At 34.3% G+C, this 18,931-nt stretch overlaps 3 protein-coding genes and 1 long non-coding RNA gene across 6 annotated transcripts in view; 2 read left to right on the top strand and 2 right to left on the bottom strand.

Annotated features, from left to right (window-relative positions):
• LOC109003491 (mediator of RNA polymerase II transcription subunit 13) overlaps positions 1-245 on the bottom strand; it is a 40,246-nt gene extending 40,001 nt beyond the window's left edge. For all 3 annotated transcript variants that reach the window (XM_018981641.2, XM_018981649.2, XM_018981654.2), the window contains exon 1: positions 91-245. The gene's annotated coding sequence lies outside the window, so the exon portion shown is untranslated. The remainder of the gene's footprint in view (positions 1-90) is intronic.
• A 6,788-nt stretch (positions 246-7,033) lies between these two features.
• On the top strand, positions 7,034-7,704 carry LOC109003293. Its single transcript, XM_018981380.1, has 2 exons — positions 7,034-7,435; positions 7,528-7,704. Exons 1-2 carry the CDS (start codon positions 7,034-7,036, stop codon positions 7,702-7,704), a joined length of 579 nt encoding a protein of 192 aa, XP_018836925.1.
• Positions 7,705-8,591: 887 nt separating this feature from the next.
• LOC118344518 lies at positions 8,592-10,935 on the bottom strand. The gene is made up of 3 exons (XR_004798327.1): positions 10,890-10,935; positions 10,089-10,133; positions 8,592-8,645 (listed from the first exon to the last, which is right to left on the bottom strand). It is a non-coding gene; the product is annotated as an uncharacterized LOC118344518 (long non-coding RNA).
• A 5,876-nt stretch (positions 10,936-16,811) lies between these two features.
• Positions 16,812-18,163, top strand: LOC109003537 (eukaryotic translation initiation factor 6-like). Its single transcript, XM_035685642.1, has 4 exons — positions 16,812-16,870; positions 17,038-17,134; positions 17,236-17,320; positions 18,054-18,163. The coding sequence occupies exons 1-4, from the start codon at positions 16,861-16,863 to the stop codon at positions 18,132-18,134; spliced, it is 273 nt and encodes a 90-aa protein (XP_035541535.1). The 5' UTR covers positions 16,812-16,860; the 3' UTR covers positions 18,135-18,163.
• Positions 18,164-18,931: the final 768 nt, after the last annotated feature.

Genomic DNA, 18,931 nt, shown 5'->3' with positions numbered 1-18,931 from the left:
AATTTCGGATTCCAAAACCCTAATAAAACAAATACCATCTACGGTTCTACCAGATTTCAAAGTAATTTAAAAAACACAAAAACAAATTACCGTGGGTCCGTGAGGAATCGAAGACAGAGAGAGTGAGGGGAGGCCGAGGGTCTGTGCGTGGTAGGCTGGGAGCCAGCAGCTAAGTTATGTGCGACGGCCAGTGAGGGGGCAGAGAGACAGAGACGAGAGAGTGTGGCGGAGAGACGAGGGAGTGAGCAGACGCAGAGAGACGAGAGAAGACGAGTTTATTCGAGAATCGATAGAAACGGTCCAACGGAGGCTTGGAGACTGGAGGGGAAACGGCGCCGTTTCCTATTGGTTTCAAATTTTCAATATGATTTTTTTTTTGTTTTTTTAAATGATAATTAATAATTGTTTTTCGATGGTTTGAGAAATTGATAATTATTTGTAATGCATTTAATAGACTATAGTAATTTAGTTATAGTGATTAATATGAGTTATATATTAGTATAACTATAACTATAACGTGTATTAGACTATTAGTATTAGTTATAAACTTATATATTGATATAGCTATATAACATATTAGATTATTAGTATAGCTATATATTAGTATTAATTATAGTGATTTAGTATAACTATATTAGTATAATTATAACTATAATATTATAAATATTATAAATTATAACTATAATATATTAGACTATATAATATTATAAATATTAGACTACTAGTATGATTATATATTAGTATTAGTTATAGTGATTTAGTATAACTATATTAGTATAACTATAGTCTATATTAGACCATTAGTATTAGTTATATATTTGTATAGCTATATAATATATTAGACTATTAGTATAGCTATATATTAGTATTAAGGTATATCTATATATTTGTATTAGTTATAGTGATTTTGTATAACTATATTAGTATAACTATAACTATAGTCTATATTAGACTGTTAGTATTAATTATATATTATTATAGTTATATAATATATTAGATTATAAGTATAACTATAGCTATAGTGAATTTGTTAATTTTTATTTTAGTATTTGTTAATTGTTATAGTAAGTTTAATTTATTATAACTATATTATTGATAGTATTATAGTGATAGTATTAGTATAGTAATGTATTATAGTGATTAGTTAGTATAGTGATTATTTAGCTATATATAATATATTAGTATTAGTTATATATAAGTATAGCTATAAATAAAATGTTATTAATAATTTAAATATATATTTTATGTTTAAAACATATGATCTGTTAAATTTTCATTTTTAAGATTAAAATTTTATTTTATAAATTATAATAACATTATCTTATATATAATTATATTAATAACCTATGATCAACCAAATTACAAATGTTCATATTTAAGATTAATATTTTATGTTATAATTTATAAATTATAATATGAAATTATTTCATATATAATATATAATTATATATATCATATATAAAAATTTCATATATAATTATATATTATATATAAAACTCATATGCATATATAATCTTTTGTATAAAACTTATATATATATATATATATATACATATAATGTTAATTTTTATATTTGTTTTCCTCAACCGGGCCGGTCCAGTCCTGGAAACCACAGAACCGGGACCAGATTGGGTCCGTCCGGTTTTACGGTTACAAGATGGCGTAGCGGAAGACGATCAAAATTGAAACAGGGGAAAATAAAATAAAGACAAAGAATGCAACGGAAGAACTGTGTCTTCCGGGAGTTGCAGAACAATTCTAATGCTGTTTTCTTATTCCAAAAACTATCCTCCTTTCATTACAAGATAGCCGAATATGTATCGAAATCACAAAAGGGAAGTAGCTAATTGATAAAGGAAAATACTCTGTAAAGGAAATAATAAACCAAAGTAAATCAACGTGAAAACGGAAACAATTCTAAAGGTAAGTTGACGCTGCTGCGTATCCCTCAATTAACGTAGTGCATGGCTGAAATTCCTTCTTCCCACCAATCACTTAAATGTCCCAAAATCATAGGAAGCAGCTGCCACGTTGGTCGTATCTATGTCCTGCATCACAAGAACCGGTTTCGGATCTGATCGGTTCAAAACCGAGCCAACCGGTCTAGACCAGTTTTTCAGTTTATTGGTTCAAATTTACATCTGTAAAGAAAACAGAAATTGGGAGGAATAGATATCCGAATTCAAAACCCTAATTGCTAACCGATGGGTGTCGAGGAATTGTAGAGAAAGATGGAAGCCTTGGGATCTACAAACGGAGAGAGAGGGAAAGAGTTGAGAGAGTAGTAGAAGTAATAATTGGGGGGAAATACAGAATTGGTTGAGGTAGTTGCAAAGTGAGTTGCAGTTCCAACTTCAAACTCCAAGGGTCCAGTTTTCAAAAAGTATTACCCGGTTGGGTCATAGGAGTTATCTACTGCTGATGTGTCATTAGAACCGACAATTATGGTCATATCTATATTGTAGGCTTAAATAAAAAGTACACTAATTATTCATATTTTAATCCTATTATCTCATTTAGACACACTTTCTTTACAAAGTGTCAAGCGGTGCATGCAACTATCGAATGGCAAGCGGTGCAAACGCGAAGAGGCAACTGAATAAATCGGCAAGCAGTTTTCTGCATTTCAAAAAGAATCTGAAGACGCATTTTTCTTTCACTATTTCTTTAGAAAATTACTTTTATTTCTCACGCTTTCTTCTTCTTCACTCTCTCTCTTAAATAAAGTGAGGCCAGGCCACTGTAATTTCTGCATTCAACTGTTTCTCGAGTGTGCTGAAGTTAGAAGGAAAATTAAACTGGTGAGTCTAACTGTCTTTTGTGTGTTTATGATATATATAGTCTATCTATATATTACACATGTTTGTTCATAGTTCTAAGAAATGAAGTAACTGATACCATAATGAATTATAAAATTTAAAGATTCATAAAACTTAAGGGTTACAATTAAAACTTAAAGTCTCAATGATTGCAGATATATGATGTGCAGACTTGAATAATTTTTTCTTTTTTAGGCTCATTTGTTCTTCAATTAGATTGCTTTCCACATAGTCACAGATCCCACACAAAATATATCAAAAGGGTATCTAAAAGAATAGATAATGTTTTGATTGTTTGAAAATTATGGGTCAAGGAAATGTTATTTTGGGTGAGAAAATTGTTCATTTGTATTTGAATGATGTTTGCAGGAAATTAAAAATTTATGATAAATTTTAAGAATTTTCAAAATATTAATGTTTCCCAAACATGCTATAAGACTTGCATGGATTTTATAACTAATTATTTGGGCCAAGTATAAGCGTATGTATGTGTGACTATTTTTTTATGGGAAACAAGTATAGATGATGTTTTACTTGTTTGAAAAAAAGTCTCAAATACATGACATGCCTCACAATCACCAGAAGGACCCTTTTGAGATAGTGATGATATCTTACTAATAATATCTTGAAAGAGACAAAACATAATCTCTTAAGAAATAATAGAACATATAACATGCCGAGTAAGAAACTAAAATATAAAAATTTCATATGTGAGAAATGAGTTAAGCTATACACCTGAATTCAGTTCTCCAACACCACACACGGTGACGTGGATTTTTTTTTCATTGAAGTAAAACGTTCATCTTACTGTGCTAGTTGTCTTCTTACGCAAGCCAATTCGAAAATCCTCTCCCCGCGTCGCCCTCTCCCGCATTGCTTCTGTGTCTCGTTCGTCCCATCACAGTGTTGTGCCGCCGCCCACGCCGACCGGCCAAACAAACTCCGATCGTCTGCCACCATCTCGTCCGCCACCAGTTCTCTCTCTCCCCGCGTCAGCATCTCTCTCACATCTCGCTGGAGTTGGATTATTTCACAGGATCTTTGTTCCAAGTGTTTGTGTTTGTTTACATAGAAGTAATGACTGAAATCATATTGTATTTGTCTGTCCTCTTTGTTTGGGTTTTCCTATACAAGGCAATGTAATTTTTTTGGTAGGTCTATATATATATAAGGATTGGGTGGGGATTTTGGTAGCTCTGAAATGATTATTGAGATGGTTTTGGTTCAAGTTTGAGCCTTTTTGATGTCCCCTGCATGTTTTTGAATTGATTTTATATTTTATAATTTTTTTTTTGTTTTGAGCTTATGTTATTATACTTGAGCTTTGGTGAGTTTGTTCTAGTCTAACGATATTTATGTTTTATTAGTTGTTGGGTACACGACAACTCTAGTCTACATGTGTTTTTGGTTTAAATGAAGTGACCATGTGGGCTCGTTTCCATAATCTTTTTTCTTAAATCATGGATTTTTATGTCAAAACTTGGAAAAAGCAAATGATAGAGCAGATTTGTACATGGTAGTTGCGTTGTTAGTGATGATATTCAAGGCTTAATGGTTCCTATGTCTACTTCATATCAAATGAGATACAAGTATTGTTTTACTATCAACCTTTTTTAAGTGTACATGATTTAAATTTATTAGTGGTGAGATAATCAATTTTAATATTTCTTGTTATCTTGATTTCTAAAACTTCATTATGACTCAGTCAAAATAGCATAATGGATAAAGAGAAAGATGAAAGGGCACCTAGGCCTTCTACATCGATCCCACCGGCACAGGTATGATACACATTGGTCATTTAGAAATGTCCATGTGTTTGATATTTCTAATTAGTTAAAGAATTTTTATTTGTGTATTATAGGGATATTGTGGTCCAGAAAATTCGTATTACCCGCCATTTATATATACATACGCATGGGGTAGCCAGGTAAATTTCCTTATAAGTTTTTAAAAAAAAATTGAGGACGTGCATTTGAGTTGTTCTAATCTTGTGCCTAATTATAGCCCCCATCAATGCCACATTTTGGACCAACGATACTCTATCCTCCGTCGAGTAATGCGGAGGAGTCGGGACGAGTTCAAAATACTATCCTCGTAAATTCTTTTTGAACTTTCAAACTATATTTTTGTTTTCTTTCATGCATTTGGATCGTCTAACACTAAATCAAATTACATCCCCCATCAATGCCATCTTTTGGATCAACGATGCTCAACCCTTCGTCGAGTAATGCGGAGGAGTCGGGCCGGGTTCAAAATATTAATTTGGTAAATTCCTTTTGAAGTTTCAAAATATATATATTTTTTTCTTTCGTGCATTTGGCTCGTTCTAACCTCGTGTCTAATTACAGCCCCTATCAATACCACATTTTGGACCAATGATGTTCTATCCTCCTCCGTCGAGTAATGCAGAGGAGTCGGGACGAGTTCAAAATATTATGCTGGTAAATTCCTTTCGAACTTTCAAAATATATTTTTTTTTCTTTCATGCATTTGGCTTGTTCTAACCTCGTGTCTAATTACAGTCTCCATCAATGCCATCTTTTGAACCAACGATGCTCAACCCTTCGTCAAGTTATGCAGAGGAGTCGGGCCGAGTTCAAAATATTAATTTGGTAAATTTTTCTCGAACTTTCAAACTATATTTCTTTTTTTCTTTCATGCATTTGGCTTGTTCTAACACCGTATCAAATTACAGCCCCCATCAATGCCATCTTTTGGGCCAATGATGCTCAACCATTCATCGAGTAATGCGGAGGAGTCGGACCGAGTTCAAAATATGAGTAACGGTATTACATTTTAACCCGATGAGTAAACATTTAGTGCATATATATAATATAAATGGTAATCCAAATAATGCATTTTCTTTTTCAGAAAATTCATCGGATGTATGTAAAGAGGGAGAGGTTAAGGGGATTGAGGCCGAGGGGACTAATGAAGTATTGAATGATGAAGGAGTTGAGGAGCCAAAACTTGGTATGGAGTTTGCCAATGATAAAGAGCTTATGACCTATTACAAGCGATATGCCAAGCAACAAGGTTTTGGCGTTATAACACAAAGGACGAAGAGGGAGGCAGATGAGAGTGCTATGTATCTGACAATTGGGTGTGCACGGGGCGGCAAGTATCATCCTAGCCACAACAATATCTCGAGGCCAAGACCAACAACTAAAACAGATTGGAAGGTGAGGATAAATGCTAATTTGGTGAAAGGTGTATGGGTGATGACTACTGTTGAGATTGCCCATAATCATAATATCGTCAGCCCACAGAAGTCTAGGTTTTTTAGATCGTACAAATGTTGGGATGAATACAGTCAAATGATGCTGGACTTGAATGACAGAGCAGGTATTCGAATGAATAAAAATTTCGGAGCACTTGTTGTTGATGCGGGGGGTTTTTAAAATCTTGATTTCTAAGAAAAAGACTGTCGGAATTTCATTGACAAAGCCAGACAGTTAAGGTTGGGTAAAGGAGGTGGTGAGGCACTTACTGACTACTTTAAGAGGATGAGGTTGATCAATGATGGCTTTGTTTCTGTTGTGGATGTGGATGAAGACTTGAGAATCAGAAATGTGTTCTGGGCTGACGCACGAAGTCAAGCAGCTTATGAGTATTTTGGAGATCTCATCACATTCGATACGACATACCTAACAAATAGATATAGTATGCCTTGGTGATAATGCATGGTTGGAAGGGTTGTATAATGAGAGGTCATTCTGGGTACCAGCTTACTTAAAAGGTGTATTTTGGGCTGGCATGAGCACTACACAACAGTCTGAAAGCAAGAATGCTTTCTTCGATGGATTTGTGCATTCTGGTACAACACTAAAAGAATTCGTAGATCAATTTGACAATGCTTTGAGGAAAAAGGTAGAGGTCGAGACTACGGCTGATTTCATGTCCTGCAACCAAACTATCCCATCTGTATCTCCATTCCAGATTGAGAAGCAGTTTCAAGTGTTGTATACAAACACTAAGTATAAAGAGGTCCAGAAGAGTTGTTGGGGATGATGTGTAGTAATTGTCTATTTCTCAACAAGGAAGGTTGCATTTCCACATTTGATGTTTTGGATGAAATTACAATTGAGGATGACCATGTCAAAACCGTCAAGTACACTGTTTATTATAATGAGGAGGAGTGTGAACTGAAATGCACATGTGCATTATTTGAGATCAGGGGGATCCTTTGTAGACATGTACTGAAAGTTTGTTAGATGAAGAAGATTCACAGTGTACCAGAGAAGTATGTCTTAGATCGATGGCGGAAGGACTTGAAAAGGAGATACACACTGGTCAAAAGTAGCTACGATGACATGCGGCAAAATGCAGACGCACGAAGGTATGAGCTTGTTGTGAAACGATGTCTAAAATTAGCAACCCGTGTATCCCAGCATGATGACCATGTGAATGCATTCATGTGCCATTTGGATGATTTTGAGAATAACTTTAAGGGATTACCACTTGAATCTGGTTCAACTAAGGTCAGAGAAAACGTGGCAGTGGACAACGACAAGAAAATATTAAGCCCACACCTTGTTCGAGGGAAAGGGAGGCCTCCATCGAAAAGGAAGGTTCCACCTGTGGAGAAGGCTGCAAGCAAACGAAGAAAGAAACAGGTAGTAAAATTTTTTCCATATTAATTATATATTTATTGGACTGCATGCATTATCCATTCTAGTAGATGTGTATTTTTTTGTTTGAAATTTAGATTTGCAGGAAAATATTTGATGATGAATCACAACATAGTGAGGTATCAGAAGCTCAAGCTAGTGCTAAAGCGGATCAACTTGGTTCTAATGTTGATGATATTCTTGTTGAAACACAATGTAGTACAGTTACACAACCAACACCATTGGGCACCAATGAGGTCGCGGTTGTGCCTTAATAATTTGTTGTATCATTTATTGTTGTGATGAAATATTGTGATGAGAATGTTGTTATGACGTTGTAGTTATGTTTATTTTGGGTGTTGTGATGAAATATGGTGGGTTTTGTGGTCATTTGTAAAGAATGTAAATATGGTGGATGGGTTGGTCAAGAATGTATATGGGTTTTGTAAAGAATGTCTATGGGTTTTGTAAATAATGTTTTTCGGGCAAATTTGTTCTACTTTATGAAAATCTGGACAGATTTGTGATGTCTATTAACACTGGATGGGTGTTTTTTTTCCCTGTTTAGGTTATAAAATTAGACAGATTCTTATCACTGGACAGATTCTTCTCACTGAACACATTTTTTTCCCCTGCTTAGGTTATGAAACTAGACAGATTCTTATCACTGGACACATTTTTTCCACTGCTTAGGTTATTATCACTGGACAGATTCTTATCACTGGACACATTTTTTCCCCTGCTTAGGTTATGAAATTGGACAGATTCTTATCACTAGACACATTTTTTTCACTGTACAGAATTTTTTCCACTAAAATGTATAGTACTAGTCTCATAAATACAAAAAGTGAACATCAATTAACATAAGCAAATTGTTCCATAATTACAAAATATTCATAGAAAATTCTGTAATTACAATAACGGTCGATACACCTATCATCCGAACAAATCAAAAACTATTACAATAGAACAAATCCAATACAAGCACAATAATATACGACCACATCTATTCTCTACGACCCGCCTTCGAACTTCCTCCTCTTGGATGTTCAAATCATTCTCTTTGTATTAGTTTTTCTTCTTTTCTCGACACCTCATATTCGCGCAACAATAAATCATCCTCTCTATGTCGGACTGCATTCTCTCTTGTTATAAATTTCTCCTCTATCAGCTAAAGTATATCGACCCATATGAAGAATTGACAACTTGATTCTCCCTGCATACAATGCAAGAATTTCAAACATTAAAATTTGACAACTGTGTTGTAATTCGCAATTATTTACAGAATAATAATAATAAATGTACAAACCATTTTATACTTCGAGCAATCATAAAATTTTCTTCTTAGATTTTTGTTAGTTTGGGAGGTCTTTAGTAGTGCTTTCAAACCACACCAACAAGTTGGTGCTTTCATTTGAAATGCATCCACTATAAAATGATGATGATTGACTTGATGTCATAGCTGATATAAATGGCAACCTTTGCTGAAGCAAATAAAAATAGCTACTGAAAACAGCCCAAAACAAGAAAGCAGCAAAGGTATCGAAACATAGAAGGTCACATGATTGTACTAATTTTCTGCTACATGTTCCAACAAATGAATGATAACAAAAGTAGTCCATTATATGCAAAGGACCCGTTTCTATAAAGCACTATCAAGTTATACAGCCAAGCTCCCATCCAATCCTATCTCAAACTATAAAGGCATTTTGGCTTTTTCTTTGATTATGAGAAGCAGGCGGCTTGGTGTCCCTAGCTTTCAGTACATACCTTGTTAATCTTGTAGTTTAGTGCTTTTTCTAGTTGGTGTGTTGTACTTAAAAACAGTTTCTTTTGCATCATTGGGTAGGGTGGTGATGTGATCTGGCTTTTGGAAATTCTTAGGTGATATCAATATTCCTTTGATTGCTGTCATGGAGTTATCTTATGGATGGTGTCTACTTTTCTTCACCACTTTTTGAGACTTTGTGAAAAAATCAATCAATTAAAGCTTTAATACTACAGATCCCCCCCTGCCCTCTTCTCCCATCAATTAATTAAAGCTTGAACAACTTCATAGCGTCCTATTTAATTCTATTGGTCTTCATTAAACTGAGCTTTTTTCAGTTGACAGAAGGCCAATAACATTTCCTCCACAAAACTTAAGCTCATCTAACAAATCTTCAAGTCAATCAAGAAGCGGCAGCTTTTATGGCACACAAGAATCAGAAAACCATCAAATGAATGTCTGTAACATAATTCAGTAAAAACGCAATTGAGAAAAATTAACACTGTTCATATGAACTTATTTTAAGCACTAAGAAACTTGAGTTCAAGTTGCAGCTTCAAGTGCCACGCAAAAAAAAAAAAAAACTTTTTATTACTAATAAAAAGAAATAATTCGGTTATTATAAGGCAGAAGCTAAAAAGGTTGGTGACAACCAGTTCACAAGCATAATAGCCCTTAAGATATGCAAAATTCTAGTAAGCTGGAAAAATGGTAGAACTTGCATGAAATTCTATGGGGCAGAGGACCAGGATAAAAGAAGGAATTCGCTGACTACAAGAGGAAAAGAGAAGCAAGAGAAACATATAAATATAGGAACAACTCCAAGTTATAAGACTTACTGATATGTGCATAACATTATTTTCTGTCAGAAAGATTAAAAAGATTACAAACCTTGGTCAGTGGTGGTGTGGGGCAAGAGAAGCCCATTTTTGTTTCCTACAAGAGAACACAGCTTTTTATTTATTTATCAGTATATAAGAATTTTATTGATGATGACAGGCAAGAGAATACAACTGAAAGCTAAGTAATACAGGTTTCCAAGTGGAAGCAATTATCTACCTATCTAACTATCTAACTATCTATCTGTTTTATGGATTATGTACAAAACAGTCCTGGGATTTTAAAAGTTATCTTTTTGGTCCTCAAGTCACAAATTTTATCAGTTCACTCCTTGAGTTTATAATTGTAAAAACCAAGAAAATTTTGAAAAACAAAAAGTGACCAGTGTTGGTCAAAAGGACACCCATGGCAACTTATGTTTCAATTTTTGAACTCAATTTTAAAATTCAGTTTTATAAAGTTTATTTGTAGTTTTGTTTTTTTTTTTGTTTTGTTTTTTGTTTTTTAACTTTTAAAATAATTTTATGTTCTTTGCATGTGTTTATTTTCTAAATTATGTTTATTTTTTATTATGTTTCTGGCATGTGGCACACCACATTAGATTCCACTAAATTATTTAACAACAACCTAGCAGATTGTTCTTATAGAAAAAAATACAAACCCAAGAACCAAATGATAAAGTTGGAAATCAAAGGAGAAAAAAAATATAATCTGGTCAAATTCAGTTACTTTTTTTGTATTAAACCCTTTTTTGTACAACAGCAATGTGATGCAGTGAAAAAAAGGGGGTAAAATCAAGAATACAATGTATTGTATAAAAAAGCGAGTCAGTTGAAAGAGGGATACTAGTACCTGCACAAAGGCGTCCAATAATGCGAGTGCCGCCAATGGAGGTCTTCTGAACTTAAACTGATACGGTTGCGTTTGCCATTGAAATGCATTTGAGACTGAGTTAGCAGATACAAATGGAAACCAAGATTAAAAAAAAAAAAGATAGAGAGTACAAAAACCTATAGAAATTCTCAGAACCACCAATAGCAACCAAACAGTAGGCATTGGCGAGCTTAGAAAATACACCCATATCGCATGAGTTCTCAAATTGTAGCCCTGTAATTATGTATTTATGTATTCAATTCAGCTCATTCTCTCTCTGATTGCAATAAGTAAATAAAATACTATGTTTCCAAAATATTTTAACCATTACATAAATACTAAGACGAAAAGTTCATAATTTGTTATCTATGAATAACTGAAAGAAGCACAGAAATACTTACTGGTCTCCATAATGAAATCTCAAAACTTACTCCTGAAAACTTTATTTGCAATCAGAACCTAAGAAACAAGAAAACTGTGTAGGATCAATGAACATAGAAACTCAGTTAATCAATATATAAACATATACGCAGCCTTAGCTGCAAAGTTGTGGAATAGTCTCTTTGTCGAAGCTTGTTTTGGTTTTTGGGTTCTTCTAAAAAGAATATTTTTTTGCAGGTTAATAGAATTAACGTAGCAATTGGGGATTTAATACTATTTTGACTCCAAGTTCCAATTCTTCAATATCTTACACTGAATCAGCGGAAGAGACCAACGAAATGTCGAAATCAACGTCAAAGAGGTGTTGGGAGGAGGGAAGGGGGAGGGGGCGACTAGGGTTAGAGGAGGATAAGCTTAAAACGCTCGGGGCCCTCAGAGCAACTTACGAATTCACTATGGTCTATCTCCCTTCTTTGCTATTAGGAGCATTCCAATGATTAGAATATGGAAAACGGGGGAGGAAGGGAAGAGTTTAACTATACAGCTACCTACTATTCATCCATCCTCCGCACTCCATCTGACGTGTAATTTTTTTTTTAAAAAGAAAACGTGCGTTTTGGTTCCAGAGTTTTGTTTCAATTTTCCCCCCTCTCCCGCATTCTTCTTCGCTTCTACTCTCAGAAATCTTTGCACCTCCTTCCCCTGTGTTCTCTCCTCCACTCCCTCAGCTCGTGTCCTTTCGTCGGCCTCACCCTCTACCCGTCCCCGTGCGTCTCCATCACTCCGGAACTGTGTGGCTCCATGACGCTGGCATCGGGTGACAAATATTATCCTCTGGGTTCACCATTCTGTACGGCTTGTCCAGCTTCACCATTTCCACACGGCTTCAATCCTCCGTTGGTATTGTAGCTGCCGAGAGCCACCTTATGTCATCTTGCAAGGGTAAGAAATTAAAGAAAAGGGGTTTTTATTTTTCTCTTTTCGTTTCATCTCTCCAATCGTCTTACAGATCCATTCTTGTTTGTTAGATCTATGTTTTGTGGGGTTTTTGGGTTGTTGATGTTGTATGTATGCCACTAATTTTTTGGTTGTTGATAACATCTGAAATGAGCCGATTTGATGTTTGTTTGATCTGTGTTTTGTGGGGTTTTTGGGTTGTTGATGTTGTATGTGTGCCACTGATTTTTTGGTTGTTGATAACATCTGAAATGAGCAAGATTTATTGGTTGGAATTGGTTGGAAGTAGGGGAAAACATAGTGGGAATATACCAAAAAGAGTTTCACAGCCTTGATATACAACATGGTATAAGGTTCATAAGCATGGTCTCAAATTGTTGAAGAACTAAAATTTATACCTTTTACTAGCTCCTTTAAACGGAACCATACTTCCAAGATAGCAAAAAGATTTAGAAGTGGTTTGACCCTGCTGTTTGTAGTGCCACCACACTAGCCATTTGTGACACCACACTAGCCATTCTTAGTGCCAAGCCATTCTTGGTGACCCTGCTCTTTTTTTGAATTGTTTTTCTTTTGGTATTGACTATATTCATGTGATTTTTTGTAGCTGTAGGACTTTGTAGTAATTGAGATTCAGATTGATCATTGACTAAATTAATTTTTTAAAGCTGTAGATAATATTTTTGTTGTGAATTATATGTATTATTCTTGCTTTTAAGGTTCGTTCTAATATTGGAAGTGGGTGAAAATGAATGCTTGGAATGCAAAATGAGAAGCTACTTAACAGTATAAGCCATCAAATAGAGGCTTAAAATGTATTCTTGAATTTTTTTTTTCAAGGTTTTCACTAACAGTTTCTTTTATCTGGGTGTCATTGTTAACTATGGGTTTGCTACCAAATAGTTTAGAGAGTTCAGTTGATAATAACGTCATAAAAGCATTTGCAAATTTTTTGGAATGCAAGTCAAACTTTGCATCTTGTGGACGTTCAATGTGATGTTTACTTAACTAGGGGTCTGCTCCTCAACTAACGTTAAATTTGCCCCAACTGCATATAGCTCATATGCATTACCTTACTGACTTTTTCTCTACCAGGACTCTTAGAAAATGTGGATAGTTGACTGAATTTATAATATTGGACTAGAGATTTTTTTAACTGTTTAATAAGACTTCGTTTGTCAACTGTATTACGGTGGCACTTTGGTTTGATTATACAAACCTAATGGGTATTTGCTTATATTTAGGCTACTTGTGCAGATTGTTCTCATTTGAAAAAGGCATGTTGTCTTAGGTCATACATTTCAACTTGTAATTGTAAAGAGTGATTAGGCAAAATTCTATTAGCTAGCACCTTCAAAGGCCCAGGAAAAAAGGTCTAAAAAGAAAAGATGAAGAATTGCCTAAAAGGGTGACTTTTAATACTCCATGTGGTTGTATGGTTTACAATTAGTTCGATATGTTTATCTTTATGCAGTGAAATAGCATGGACCCCCTACATGGAAAACAGTTTCTGATACTTTTGAGTGGGGTGAAGGATGGCTTCCCATGTTTTTCTAACATGATGGACAGCTTGCATATCGGGAGTGAGCTTTTGCATTGCCATTATCTAGACTATTTACAACTTGGTTTCTTATTTAATAAAAAAGTGTATGGGAGTTTCTCAGTCGATGTAGTTTTGGCCTTAAGTTTTTAGGTTCTCTGTTCAAATATGCATTGATCAGTGGTTGCTCGCGTAATTCCTTATCTTCCGTTGCTAAAAATAACTAACATTTTTAGGACGGACCTTTTAACTTTTCCATTCATAAGCTAGGTGACTTCTTTGCTTACCTACCAGAAAATAAAGTTCATGTTGCATATGGAAGACATTTCATTCTTACTAAGAATGATAGTCTATTCATTATGCTCATCTTACAGGTTTTGGCTTCATTGGAAGGTTGGTATTGCGAATTGCAATCTCCAGGGATGACATTGATGTGGTAGCAGTCAATGATCCTTTTGTTGATGCTTAGTATATGGTATGTACAGTTAATCTTCCTCTTGTAAATCACAACTGTAAAGATCCCTGATCCATCGATCGAGTACTTGCATTCATGGCAGACCTCCGTTTTGCTTTATTTTTTCATTATTACATGAGGTGGGGTCTTGGAGATAAGAACTTTTTAAAGAAAATTAAAGTGATTGCTTCTATACAATGGTTATAATATGCAGCTACCTCATAACATTTACTATTTTATTTCATTTTGGTTTTGCAAATATTCAATTATCATTGACATCTGCATCATGCATGCTGTTTTTCTTTGGGATAATTTAGTAAACATATTTTTATTTCTTGGGATTTAGAAGCTTCCTTTCGCATCCCACTGTGCTTTAAATATTTGTGAATGCATTCTAAATATCTGAGTCCGGTTCATTATATATGTGTAGGAATATGTACATGATTCTCTTTGCATTTACTATCTTGTTGATAATCTTACAGAAGAAAATGGGTGATGTCGTTTGGTCCTTATCAACTCTTCTGGCATGTATAATATAAGTTTTGGCAAAATCAACCTATTGGAGGTTATGGCAGGGCATACAAAGTGGGAAACTTTTAGATTTTGGAGGTGATGAATGAAGTTGAAATGAATGGTCAACATAAAAAGCGCACATATTATTTACAAAGGGAGAATGACTTTTGTAAAGATATTTGCATAACCACTTGATGAATTGTGAAGTTACAATAGATACAAACTTGCTAAATCTGTAAAGGGATTTGTATATGAAGAGCCTTTGGTTTGACAATTTGTTAGTAGTGCTTTAATTAAGGTTGTGCTGCTAATGAAAATATTAAAAGTTTGTTGTGGAAAAATATTTAGTACTAAATATATAAGGATATATATATATAAGGATATACTAATAAAATAAATCTAGATTTGCGACCCAGGTATGCGATTTCCAGAACCTTAGAAGTGTAAAGAAGCATGAGCAATATGGATATTACCAAATTATAGATGTAAAGAACCTGTAATTTGAAAGTGTAAATAACTTGTAATTTGAATTGTTATACGCAATTTGAACATACATTAGCAAATTTGAATAGACATTGCAAGTTGAGACATAAAGCCAACTAAATCCCAAAATATTGGCAACTCCAAAGATCAATAAAAATTGTCATAGTTATATCCTTCTGGGCTGTCATAATTATATCCATATAAGCTGTCATGCCAACAACACAAGCTGTCATGCCAACTACAAATGCAGAACATTGAAGTTAATATCCATATATGCTGTCATATGAGTATTCATAGATAATATATCATACATGTTAGGATCCGATCTATCATAATTACATTTAAAACTAACATTATACATCTACATTCAGAACCAACCAAAAACTATTATAAGAGATACAATCCAATATAAACAAGACAATATATGTACAACCCTATTCTCTACTATCCTTATTCAAAGTTCGTCCTCTTGCTTCTTCAGCGAATTCTCTCTGTCTATTAGTTTGTCCTTTTCTTTTTGAGCTTCGTACTCACGCAACAATTAAGCATCCTCCCTCTTCCGAATTTCATTCTCTCTAGTCAGGTTCTTCTCAGATACTACAGATTGAAGTATATTTGCCCAAATGAAGAATTCATATTTTGTTTCTCCCTGTGTCCAAAATAAGGAATGTTCAATCTTCATGTATGAATATATTTACCCATGCATTAAAAAACAATAGAAAAAATGCAGAAACTTTGAGAGAGAGAGAAGCAACATTGACACAAAGGTAGACATTTTAAACATTCTTGGAAAAAAAAAATACCTTTGACGAAGATTTTTTCTACTGAAGGGGGTGAGGCAGATGGTTCTTCAAAGGTTGTGGTGAATCAGTTGTCTCCAAAAAAAATGCAAAAACTCCAAGAGAGAGAGACACAGCAGTCAAACAGAAGCCTTAATAGTAGTTTTCATTACCATAAACTTATGCCAGCAACAATAGCAGAAGGAAAAATCTATTCTTAGGCCGGTTCATTTTATCAACACCGCACACTGTGACATGGCGAACCCGGTTTGCTCGCCACATCACGGTTTCCCACTTTCCTCTCATACAGGGTTCGCACTTCGCACGCTGGAAAAGTTGAGGCCTTTCCCTTCCTCCCCCGTTTTCCATATTCTAATCATTGGAATGCTCCTAATAGCGAAGAAGGGAGACAAACCATAGTGAATTCGTGAGTTGCTCTGAGGGCCCAGAGCGTTTTAAGCTTATCCTCCTCTAACCCTAGCCGCCCCCTCCCCCTTCCCTCCTCCCAACACTTCTTTGATGTTGATTTCGACATTTCGTTGGTCTCTTCCACTGATTCAGTGTAAGATATTGAAGAATTGGAACTTGGAGTCGAAATAGTATTAAATCCCCAATTGCTACGTTAATTTTGTTAACCTGCAAAAAAATATTCTTTTTAGAAGAACCCAAAAACCAAGACAAGCTTCGACAAATAGACTATTCCACAACTTTGCAGCTAAGGCTGCGTATATGTTTATATATTGATTAACTGAGTTTCTATGTTCATTGATCCTACACAGTTTTCTTGTTTCTTAGGTTCTGATTGCGAATAAATTTTTTAGGAGTAAGTTTTGAGATTTCATTATGGCGACCAGTAAGTATTTTTGTGCTTCTTTCAATTATTCATAGATAACAAAATATGAACTTTTCGTCTTAGTATTTATTTAATGGTTAAAATATTTTGGAAACATAGTATTTTATTTACTTATTGCAATCAGAGAGAGAATGAGTTGAATTGAATACATAAATACATAATTACAGGGCTACAGTTTGAGAACTCATGCGATATGGGTGTATTTTCTAAGCTCACCAACGCCTACTGTTTGGTTGCTATTGGTGGTTCTGAGAATTTCTACAGGTTTCTGTACTCTCTATCCCTTTTTTTTTTAATCTTTGTTTCCAATTGTTTTGCTTTCTGAATTTAAACTGATACGGTTGCGTTTGCGTTTGCCATTGAAGTGCATTTGAGACTGAGTTGGCAGTACAATCCCTATGGTTAAGACCTCCATTGGCGGCACAAGCATTATTGGACGCCTTTGTGCAGGTACTAGTATCCCTCTTTCAACTGACTCGCTTTTTTATACAATACATTGTATTCTTGATTTTACCCCCTTTTTTTCACTGCATCATATTGCTGTTGTACAAAAAAGGGTTTAATACAAAAAAAGTAACTGAATTTGACCAGTTTATATTTTTTTTCTCCTTTGATTTCCAACTTTATCATTTGGTTCTTGGGTTTGTATTTTTTTCTATAAGAACAATCTGCTAGGTTGTTGTTAAATAATTTAGTGGAATCTAATGTGGTGTGCCACATGCCAGAAACATAATAAAAAATAAACATAATTTAGAAAATAAACACATGCAAAGAACATAAAATTATTTTAAAAGTTAAAAAAAAAAAAAAAAAAAACTACAAATAAACTTTATAAAACTGAATTTTAAAATTGAGTTCAAAAATTGAAAAATAAGTTGCCATGGGTGTCCTTTTGACCAACACTGGCCACTTTTTGTTTTTCAAAATTTTCTTGGTTTTTACAATTATAAACTCAAGGAGTGAACTGATAAAATTTGTGACTTGAGGACCAAAAAGATAACTTTTAAAATCCCAGGACTGTTTTGTACATACTCTATAAAACAGATAGATAATTAGATAGGTAGATAATTGCTTCCACTTGGAAACCTGTATTACTTAGCTTTCAGTTGTGTTCTCATGCCTGTCATCATCAATAAAATTCTTATATACTGATAAATAAATAAATAGCTGTGTTCTCTTGCAGGAAACAAAAATGGGCTTCTCTTGCCCCACACCACCACTGACCAAGGTTTGTAATCTTTTTAATCTTTCTGACAGAAAATAATGTTATGCACATATCAGTAAGTCTTATAACTTGGAGTTGTTCCTATATTTATATGTTTCTCTTGCTTCTCTTTTCCGCTTGTAGTCAGCGAATTCCTTCTTTTATCATGGTCCTCTGCCCCATAGAATTTCATGCAAGTTCTGCCATTTTTCTAGCTTACTAGAATTTTGCATATCTTAAGGGCTATTATGCTTGTGAACTGGTTGTCACCAACCTTTTTACCTTCTGCCTTATAATAACCAAATTATTTCTTTTTATTAGTAATAATTTTTTTTTTTTTTTTTTTTTTTGCGTGGCACTTGAAGCTGCAACTTGAACTCAAGTTTCTTAGAGCTTAAAATAAGTTCATATAAACAGTGTTAGTTTTTCTCAATTGCGTTTTTACTGAATTATGTTACAGACATTCATTTGATGGTTTTCTGATTCTTGTGTGCCATAAAAGCTGCCGCTTCTTGATTGACTTGAAGATTTGTTAGATGAGCTTAAGTTTTGTGGAGGAAATGTTATTGGCCTTCTGTCAACTGAGAAAAGCTCAATTTAATGGAGACCAATAGAATTAAATAGGACGCTATGAAGTTGTTCAATGCAGTGTCAGCTGATGGGAGAAGAGGGGGGGGGGGATCTGTAGTATTAAAGCTTTAATTAATTGATTTTTTCACAAAGTCTTAAAAAGTGGTGAAGAAATGTAGACACCATCCATAAGATAACACCATGATAGCAATCAAAGGAATATTGATATCACCTAAGAATTTGCAAAAGTCAGATCACATCACTACCCTACCCAATGATGCAAAAGA

The sequence above is a fragment of the Juglans regia genome, chromosome 14 (genome assembly GCF_001411555.2).
Source record: "Juglans regia cultivar Chandler chromosome 14, Walnut 2.0, whole genome shotgun sequence".
Lineage (NCBI taxonomy): Eukaryota > Viridiplantae > Streptophyta > Magnoliopsida > Fagales > Juglandaceae > Juglans > Juglans regia.
The sequence above is the reverse complement of the archived record's forward strand: the minus strand, read 5'-3'. Positions and strand labels throughout refer to the sequence as shown.

Coding starts and splice junctions, on each gene's coding strand:
- LOC109003293 (XM_018981380.1), top strand. CDS start 7,034: ATGAAGAAGATTCACAGTGTACCAGAGAAGTATGTCTTAGATCGATGG. Junction 7,436..7,527: donor GCAAACGAAGAAAGAAACAG/GTAGTAAAATTT, acceptor TTTGAAATTTAG/ATTTGCAGGAAAATATTTGA.
- LOC109003537 (XM_035685642.1), top strand. Junction 17,135..17,235: donor GGTTCTGAGAATTTCTACAG/GTTTCTGTACTC, acceptor TTGCCATTGAAG/TGCATTTGAGACTGAGTTGG. Junction 17,321..18,053: donor TATTGGACGCCTTTGTGCAG/GTACTAGTATCC, acceptor GTTCTCTTGCAG/GAAACAAAAATGGGCTTCTC.